Genomic DNA, 10086 nt, shown 5'->3' on the forward strand with positions numbered 1-10086 from the left:
TGATGATTTGAAATCTGTTTGTTCTCCTCAGGAGGGAAACCTGAAGCGCTACCCTACACCATACCCAGATGAGCTGAAGAACATGGTGAAGACAGCCCAGTCAGTGGCTCACAGGCTAAAGGAGGATGAGTCAAGTGACGAGGCGGGAAAACCATTTGAGAGAAACCATATTGGTATTCAGGATGTGGGTGTTAAGGTCAGCTTCAGATACAATTTGATATTTGAAGAAATGTCACTGTCATTTCTTGTTTGTTTTTGTTTACCTCCCATTTCTCTATTCAAGTGAAGGAAAGTATGTAATCCCAAACCTCATCATCATCATTGTTTTTGTGCAGGTGATTGAGGCATCTTGCCCAAACGGCACAGAGTCGGACACAGAGCCACAAGAATCTGAGCAAAATCCCTCTGCACCAGAATCGGAAGACACTTTAGACACTTCTTACAGCTCTCAAAGAGTCCCGCTGAAGTCTTCAGAGGGCTCTATGATGAACCATGAGGACACACTGGAGGTGCTTGAATATTAAGGACTTTACATGATCAGTTGAGTCAAACCGATTTGGAACTTTTATCTGAAAAATTCCCTCTTTTTGTTATTCTTCAGGATTCTGAGGAGCTGTCGGATGAAGAGGAGATGAAAATTGCAGAGATGAGACCTCCTCTTATCGAGATCTCCATCAACCAGCCTAAAGTAGTGACTTTAAGTAAGGACAAAAAAGGTAACAAATAAAAGAACCACGAGTCAATGAAACATAGTATTTTAAGTGGAAACCTAAACATGATAAGTGAGATAGTCCAGATTCACTTACTCATATTTGTGCTTGACAGACGATGGCAAAGACGCAGACTCTTTGCTGGATGACACAGTGGCCAACAGCAACCAGAACAACAGCAACTGTTCATCACCGTCACGCATGTCTGACTCTGTGTCTCTGACCACTGACAGCAGTCAAGACAACTCTCTGTGCACCCCAGAGAGAGAGGCAAAGATGCTTTTCCTCCCCAAAAGCCAGTAGGTTCCAATTCTTAACATGAGAGTGAAAAGCGAGAATCTTCCTCATGCTGCTTTAACAAATTCTGATGCCTTTTACTCTGTTTTAGGCAAGGAGATGAGAATATGAACCAGCCAAAAGAAACCACCCCTCTCCTCCATAATGGAAATGGCTCTGAAACGTCCCTCCAGGCCCTTTTGAAAACCCAGCAAATGCCGCCAGAAAAAATGGGTGACTACGACCTGTCCATGGAAGCCAGGTTGGCCTTCATTGAGAAGGGAATAAACAATGGTATGGAAAACAATTATACTAAGTGGGACCAGATCAATATGAACGTGTCTAAGCCTCCGACCGACAACATGCTTCAGCTGGATGAGCTGGACAAAACCAAGAATGGTTTAGCGCAGCAGGACTTGGGCGGCAAACAGAGTTATAGCAATGACAAATTTGACCATTTACAGAACGGAAACCAGCAGGTCAGTGACTCCATCAATCGTCTGGGGAACATAAGCCAAGCAGTGAGAATGGAGACATCTGCTGTGCATGTGGCCTCGACAGGCGTGACAGCCAGCAGTGACATGTCTCTGTCTCGCAGCACAGAGGAACTGTCTCCAGAGAAAAGGTGCCATCCCCAGCAGGTGATGAAGTCCCACAGTATCAGCAACATAGAAGGTGGGGGTATGAAGATTTTCTCCTTTGAAGGGAATGACGACACCTATGAAGCAGCATCAATGACCAGGATGGCAGGAGTTGGCCCGGGGCCAGGAGCTCAGGGCCAGAGCATCGTCAGGAGCAAGTCTGCTGGTCAGTTACTCAATGACCAGAATCTCCAGATTTACCCAGGCTCCACTGCATCTTCCTCAGACCTGCTCTCCTCCTCTAAACCTCCTGCCAGCACCAGCAGATACCCAGTCTCCTCCAGCATGGCCATGGGCATCCATCCTCCTCAGTACAATGTACAGTACACAAGCAGTGCCATGCCAAAAGATGGTCTCTGGGCCCAGAGGACGCCCATGCCCCCAGAGCACCAAGGCTACCTCCCTCCTCCATCACATTCACTAGCCAACACCAACTACTCCAATCGCAATCAGGCACCTCCCTACCCTCTACCACTGCAGCAAAGGGGACCTATGGCCCCCAAACCCTCTGGGGACATGTGGGCTAAAGAAAGACTTCACTCTACCGGCAGTCAGCCTCGCAGTAGTACTCTGCAGAGGCAAAGCAGCTCTTCCTCCACAGCGTCAATGGGTGACCCGAGGCGCATGCAGTTGCCCGAGGGGGAATACTTGACATACAGAGACATACACACCCTCGCCAGGGGCCCGCTGGCAATGAGCCAGGCCATGCAGCGGCCCCTCTCCGCTCGCACTTACAGCATCGACATACCCGGAGCTTCCAGGCCCTTCCCTGCTCGGCCACAGCCCCACGAGCTTCCAGAAAGGACCATGTCTGTCTGTGACTTCAACTACCAGCACAGCAGCCCCAGCAAGAGGCCCAACACCAGGGTGAAGTCCGAGCACTCGCTCCTGGACGGTCCTGCACAGGTGCCGGGAGCACCGAGGGTGCCCACTGACTGGAGAGACCATGTGATGCGTCACATCGAGGCCAAGAAAATGGAAAAGGTAAAAAGGATGATTTCACACAAATCTCCCACAAAAGTATGTCTCAAGGCCTTAGTGTTGAGGAAAAAGTTGTTTTGCTTAAAGCAATGCATATTTGCATGTAAAGAAATTCAGCTTCAGGTTCTTTCCAGGTTACTGGTATCGTTGGAACTAAAGAAACGTTTTCTACTGTTGACAGTGTTGGATGAATTCTTGTCGCATTTCTGGTTTAACCTTCAAAACATCCACCTATATAGGAGTATTTCAAAGGCAAATAAGTATCACAGATATTTGAGTGAATTGACTCTTTAGCTGACTAACCCTGCTGTGTGCAGTATGCCTCTTATTCATTGCATGTTTTTCTGTCTATGCTGTAAATCTTTGTCTCCTTTGCCGTCATTCTCCACTGGTGGATTCTTGCATGGCCACCGCTGACATGTCGCTTGGTGCTGATTGTATCATGTCGTCCCTGTGTTCAGAATATGCTGTCTCGCTCCTATAATTGCCATAATGCACCGCTGAGCTGGTCTCACTACAGCAGCTGTAGGGATATGCATGCCAGCCAAGGGTCTCTGGTCATTAGTGCCAGAGAGGGACAGTCCCCCGCAGCTCTGGGCTTCTGTGTGAGTACTGTGATAGTGTGTAGTTGGCTCCTCCACTTCATACCGAGCCAGGGAATCCTGTCTGTGCTAGTTTTCACATCCTTTAGAGATGAGAAAATTCCATAATCCCTCGGTGGTGGAAAGTGTGTATTGATCCTCAGAAGCCATCTTTTACTTTTCCATTTGTGGACAAATGAAAGTATGTGTTGAAAAACAAGCTCTCCCAATGTGTTTTCTCACAACCACAAACCCCTCACTGCACATGTGATGTTTTCCCTGAGCTGGAAATGGCTGTACGAGCTGTTTACTGTTCAATTCGAATGCGTGTGTTTAAAAGGGGCCTTATTTTCGTGCCATCGTTCACTTGATTTGGTTGATTTTCTCTAATGATAGAAATAGAGGGGAAACAAATCAACACAACACGTACAGTTAAAACTGTGTGACATTAGTGCAGAGCTGTAGCTAATTATAAGATTATTTTAATTGTACTGAAACTACTTCCTCACAAAACATAGAAGCTGTGTGAGGCATGCATAATTTTAGCTTTTCTGCCTGCTCTGGCATAGTCACAGTCTGTCCAGTGACTAAATCCAGGCAACAACACTGACGCACATGAACCTATGGTGTGATTAAGCTCAGTTTGTCTCCAAGGATTCCATGCCTTATTATGCAGACATCCAGATATGTAATATGAGTGTTATATATGCTCCAAAAGCCCCCTTTTAAACCTGCCAGGCTCAAAACCAACCCTCCCTTTACCCCACTTCTCTCCAATCATCTTGTGACTACACCTCATCTCTGTAACCATGATCTCTTCTCCTTTTTAATTGTACTTTAAATGCCTCCGTTCATCACCTTCGCTCCAGCCTTTGATCACTTCTGAATCCCTTCATAACCTCTACACTGTTTTGTGGGGGGGTGAAAACTGTGTTTGTGAAAGGTAAGAAGGTAGAAGTGTTCATTCGAGTGATCTAGAAAGTTGTTATTAGAATTTCTAGTATGAGATCCTTGTCTTAGCGAAACGAGTCAGTGTTGTGTAACTCGACATTCAGGTTTTTAATCATTGTGTTCCTTGTCTTCTGTCCCTAACCGAACCTAATGTCATTACCCGACTTGAAAAATGTCTCTTGAAAATATTTTTTTTGTTTTTAAATGGGATTTAGTAGCATGATGTTTGTTACTACGTAATCATTAATTTCCTCCATTTCAGGATGATGTGTATGGACCCCCGGGGCAACAGAGTTACACCATGGACCCCCACAGAAAAGTATGTGTTATAGACTCTTTTGTTTTGCAGTCTCGCATTTACGCGGCACCACTTGTCATGTAAAGAAAATCCTGCTGGTTCTTCACCGCCGCGGTTCTCTGTTTTCCAGGTGCCTTTGATGAACGGTCAGATGGGCCCTGCTGCCCGTCCTCAGATGAACCAGATGCCCATGGCCCGTCACCCTTCCAGAGAGCAGCTCATCGATTACTTGATGCTCAAAGTCTCCCAGCCGCCCCAAGGCCCACCCAGAGTCTCGCACGATTCGCTGCAGCAAGAGGTGAAACAAGGGTGGCGATATGTGTGGTTATACTTCAGACATTAAAAATCTTAATTGGTTTGTCTCGGGTTACATAAAAGGAACAGCTTGACAAGAGAACTTGTACAACTGTCTGATAACTACAGCTAGAATTAAGTGAGCCTTTTTCAGTTGGAAATTGCAATTTGAATCACCCAAACACTCACTATTGTAAATGTAACTCATAAATGTTGTTAATATCTTAATGATGTTGTGTAGTAATGCAAACCCCCTTTTAATCTATTACATGTGAATATTTAATTGAAGCTATGTCAAAAAAAATGATGTCACGTTCTGTCAGAAAAATGGCAATTAGATATTTTCCCCTCATTGTTCTGCCCTGCTATTTGGTGAAAGATATATATATATATATATTTATATATAATATTCACATTGTAATGGATTTAAACATTACCACAACATACTGTCAAAATATGTAGTTCTCTTTGCATGACACATGTAAAATGTAAATTCCGTAGTTTCAAATTGCAATTTCGATTTGAAATTGGACTGTTATTTTAAAACTTTGGTTTAGATATACTGATATAATCACAATTGTTTTGATAATATCTATTGGTTGATATAAATAATGTCTTATATGAAAACTGTATATCTTTGAGATTTGGTGTTTCTGAAACCATGCACCAGAAAGTCACTTAGTTTCATAAGCTAGATAGACGGGTCTCTAATGACATTTTTTTAACCCCTAATACATGCAGGTTGTTGAATGAACAACTATGAATACAGTACAAATGAAAGTGTGTGGGTCTGTTTTAGTTCCGTGTGAAGGTGGAGAAGAATCCAGAGCTGGGTTTCAGTATATCAGGAGGAGTGGGAGGTCGAGGAAACCCGTTCCATCCAGATGACAACGTAAATTCACATCATACTTCTAATGAGCAGCACTGTAATGTTGTCCTCATCTGTTTGGTTTTTAATATTTCCCTCTTGTTTGCAGGGTATATATGTGACAAGGGTCCAGCCTGAAGGACCAGCATCCAAGATTCTGCAGCCTGGAGATAAAATTATCCAGGTATTCTTTCTGCCGCCTGAACAAAAATATCCCAGCTCTCTTGGCAAAGTATTTGTGAAAGATTAAAGAGTCTACAGGGACTTTTCATCCAACTTCTGTTTGTTTTTTTTTCCCCACAGGCAAACGGATACAACTTTGTGAATATTGATCACGGGAATGCAGTGTCCCTCCTGAAGACATTTCCAAACACTGTGGATATGATTATCTCAAGAGACATGCAAGCATAGACTCAACTGACACGGACTCCTGGAGGGAGACGGGTGGGAGGGGAGGGGAGGGGACGAGTGTCAGAGGAGAGAAGAAGAGACATTCAAGTTGACTCTTGTATTTTTATACACATGAGAGGCTGTTGTGCTGATGCCTGTTGGGACTATTTATACTTCACAGCCTTGATAAAAACGGGGGGGAAACCACTGAATGTAGTGGATCCGAGTGGGAGGGCGGCAAACATCTGCGAGTACGAGTCCTCTAAAAAGGCCATCACTGTGGTATATATATATTTTTATACAAAAGAAGCTGAAGATGCTCTGATGCAAATACTTACTGTGGTCTCTGTACAGATCATCTTTTTTCTTTTTTTTTTTTAGTCCCAAACTCATAAATCCTTTTATCATTACTTGGGTTTTTCTTCCTGCAGATGGACACAAATCAACCACTAGAGGGACACAGCGCCCTCTCTCTCCTGTCGTCCACCTTGCCTTTCTTTCTCTTTTAATTTAAGCTGTTGAAACGTTGTTTTTACTCTGTGGAGCGATCATATACGGAGGATAGTGTTATGTGCTTTTCATGTGGAGATGAATGTAGATCAAGGTGGTATTGGGATTGTAAATTCTTTTTTCTCTTGTGATATCAATTGAGTTGAGGAGAGGAAAACCATCCTCCTCTCGCCTCCACAAACCTGTGAAAATGCTCCGTCATGGAGTCACATGTACTCAAATCCATCTCAGATATCCTCACAGCAGAAGCAGCAGCAGCAGCTCACATGACTAGACCACTACCGGTGCTGTTTTGGGAGAAAGAAATTGGAAGAGATGCACTCAGCGATAGCAGTAAGTCTGGGAGATGGAAATTCAGACTTGAGGGGAACATGAGAGTTTGCTCGTCAAATCATAGTTTGACACTTTGGGGAAATAAGGTTAAATCTCATTTGTATAACATGCAAAGACAAACATGAACATGTTTTATTAATGTAAGGTTACATGCTAATTTCTGTCCGGGCCTATAGAGTGTGCCGTCCTTTAGTTACTGCTGGTTTTCTGACAGTGGCTCAGAGTCCTTAACCCCATAATCATGATGTACAACGTGTCAATCAAAGGAAACTATTTAACGGAAGGCAGATTTTATTAACTTAGCACAGAGTCACGATTGCAGTTCACCACCATTTCCAGCTTTTAAGTCAACGAGCTGCCGGCCACAGCCTTGTAAATATGCCCAGAAATGAGAGTGGTGTCAGTTTCCTCGTCCAACTCTCTGTGCATTTCCCTTATTGTTAACATATTCCTTTTAAGCAAGAGAACGCAGGTGTGGGTTATGCTAGTTAACCAAAGCAAGTGTGGAAATGGAGAGAAGGCAAAAGCAGGAGACCATGAAGAAAGATATTTGAATAAGAACAGGTCGACGTTTCACTCGTGTTTTTTTTTTTTTTTTTTTTTTTTTTTTTAAGGGCTTCATCTTTCATGAAGGCAGTTACTGATGCGATGAGTGTTTCAGCATGTGGCAGTTTTTTTCATTTTTACATGGCTGAAGACCACAGTTTGCCTTTTGTGTCTGTACAAAATGTTTTAATCATGCTTTTTAACTCATAACTTGGGAGCAGTGAAATGTCTTGTGTATTTTTTTTCTTTGCTGTACAGAGAATAGCGTTTTTGGAGAAACACATTGTCAAGTGCCATAGACCTTGAACTGTTTGATTAGGGAAAGGACCTTTGATCCCAGATTCCAAGCAATATTCACATTTCCACAAGTACATTTTCAGCAGAAATGGCTTAAAAAGCAATATCAAATCCTTTTTTTTTTTTTTCATTTCAAACATCAAATTGTTTGGTTTTTTTAACACAACCTTTTACTAATCCATGATGATTTTACATGATTTTTATATTGAGAGAAAAAAAAATCATTTTTTGTAATGAAATGGCACAGGACATATGTACGATAGTGCTAAAAACAAACAATTCTCTGCATTGTGTAAAAGTGAATGTTGGTGTCACTTTGCCCACGGCTGTTTGTTTGTGTTCATTGGTGCAAAAAGGTAGTAAATCACTTCCACTGTTGAAAAATCAATCCACTTATAGCGTTTTAAAATTCACGTCCCGACTGTTGAAGGACACTCGTGTTTTTTTTAAAGGCAGCGTAGTCGCATTATAAATGTACCTGTGAGTTGCATGAAATTAGCCTGTAACTGGTTAAAAAAAAAAAAAATCACAGTGAGACGTGTTTCCAAAACAAAATGGAAATGATAAAAACATTCATTCATTACTCCAGTCAATCCCAGCAGTACATTTATGACCACTGAATTGTTTGTACAGTATATGATAGAAATTAAATTTTTATCCCTGACATGTTCGTACGTGCTGTTTGAAAGTGAAGCTGCGCCCTCAATTTTTAAATTGAAAATTGGCCACTTTTATTCACTGGCAAATAATACACGTTATTTTACACGGATGGACTGTTTATATTATTTGTTTTACTTTTGTTGGTGATTTCTGTTGACTTATTATGAGTAGAGATAAAAAAATTACTTCGGGTTAATGGTCACTTTATATTCAAGGCAAAAAAAAAAACGTTCAGTCTGACATTGTAGACAATCTTGGGAGATAAATCATGTCACATTTTCTTCAACCATGTTGGTCTGTTTCTTAGGCTCCTGTGTTGTCCTTATTTATTTAGCGGTCTTCTGTTGAACTGTGTAGACCATTACTAATCAAATTGTAAATACTCTTCAAAAAGAAAATTGATTATTACTGGCATTAGTGACTTGCGATTGTAAAACCAGCAATAAATTGCGATGCAGAGGCACCCGTTTTAATGTATAGCTAGTATTTCTAAGGTTTCTCTGGAAACCGTCACAGTGAGAGGATTGATATGCATTTATCCAACATTCCAGATTTTGTACATAATGACCTGTTTCTGAAGTAACCTGTGGAAAATAAACTAATGCTCTTTAACAAGGATCTCTTTGTTTCATCCTCACGGATTACCAGAGGAAAAAACTCAAAAAAGGTAAAGGTTAAATATTTTAATTGTTTTTTATTATTATTATTATTGTTTATCCTACATTCTTTACACGTAAATGTACACTTGAAGTAGTCTTTACATGTCATATCCTGGACTTGGTACATGTAATTGTAATGAGTAGAGCTGGACATTTATTTTGTATAAGGATTTAACAAACGGAAGCATGATTTTTGTGTGGTTTACTTCAGCTCTTCATGGGATGAATGTCAGTTATTTTTAGCTGTTTATGTAACATGAAAAATTAGATTGACTTACTCACTCTACTAGAGAATTCTGATTCATGCCATAGAACAATCTGGTCAGAAAGGTCAAGTCTAAAACTGTCAGCAGACCCAGTGAATACTCAGCACGGCTGTTTTGGTTCATCTGTGTCGTCTCTCACTTAGTGACATAATCCTCGGCCGTTTGTCAGCACAGCAGAGCCTGGGATCTGTCACACGGGGTTAAACGACCAACAAAGTCTTCCATTTGATTTATGTGCAGGCAGTGGTGGGAGGGATGTCGGAATATTGATTCATATCACACCAGTTTTTTTTGAACGACTACAATTCTAAGTTTCTGTATGCCATTTTATTATGTGCCGCCACAAGGAGGCACTGCAAGGGTGTGATGTCCAGGCCATAACAGAGAGAACCAAGTGATAACACAAAGTAAGATGAAACACCCTGATCAACACCTGCATCTTTCTCATCAACATAATTCCGTTTAAGTGGTTGTCTGTAAATCACAAGATTATAGTCACTTGTTCATTGTGGCAGCAGTTCAGGTGGAGAAGATGGGAAGAGAGAAAGATAAATGTTAGTAAGTGATACTCTGCTATTATATGGTAAAAAAAAAAATGTATGACACAGCAGCTCAGGTGGGAATGACAAATATTTACACAATAAAATGTATTATTTAAATTGACTGAATTTAAGTGGCTTACTGTTAAGTTTCTCTTACATTGTGTAAATCTAATTCAAAGGGTCCAAACAAAGACTTGAATTTTTTAAATAAATGTTATTATAATGATAACGTGTTTTTTTTATGTGCAGCAAATGTATATAGTTCAATAATAGTGAAAATGTG

At 41.3% G+C, this 10086-nt stretch overlaps 1 protein-coding gene across 4 annotated transcripts in view; it reads left to right on the plus strand.

Moving 5' to 3' along the window:
• The window catches only part of erbin (erbb2 interacting protein), a 45962-nt gene extending 37008 nt beyond the window's left edge, over positions 1 to 8954 (plus strand). For 2 of the 4 annotated variants that reach the window (XM_058616966.1, XM_058616965.1), the window contains 10 exons: positions 32 to 196; positions 336 to 509; positions 602 to 716; positions 826 to 1009; positions 1099 to 2611; positions 4403 to 4459; positions 4569 to 4736; positions 5532 to 5624; positions 5710 to 5784; positions 5904 to 8954. In XM_058616966.1, coding sequence (XP_058472949.1) covers positions 32 to 196; positions 336 to 509; positions 602 to 716; positions 826 to 1009; positions 1099 to 2611; positions 4403 to 4459; positions 4569 to 4736; positions 5532 to 5624; positions 5710 to 5784; positions 5904 to 6011 — 2652 coding nt within the window. In that variant the 3' untranslated portion in view covers positions 6012 to 8954. Of the gene's footprint in view, positions 1 to 31; positions 197 to 335; positions 510 to 601; positions 717 to 825; positions 1010 to 1098; positions 2612 to 3069; positions 3214 to 4402; positions 4460 to 4568; positions 4737 to 5531; positions 5625 to 5709; positions 5785 to 5903 lie in introns of all 4 variants that reach the window. The other 2 variants (XM_058616968.1, XM_058616967.1) reach the window with 2 other exon arrangements.
• The last annotated feature ends 1132 nt before the right edge of the window (positions 8955 to 10086 follow it).

The sequence above is a fragment of the Solea solea genome, chromosome 19 (genome assembly GCF_958295425.1).
Source record: "Solea solea chromosome 19, fSolSol10.1, whole genome shotgun sequence".
In the NCBI taxonomy this organism is placed as follows: domain Eukaryota; kingdom Metazoa; phylum Chordata; class Actinopteri; order Pleuronectiformes; family Soleidae; genus Solea; species Solea solea.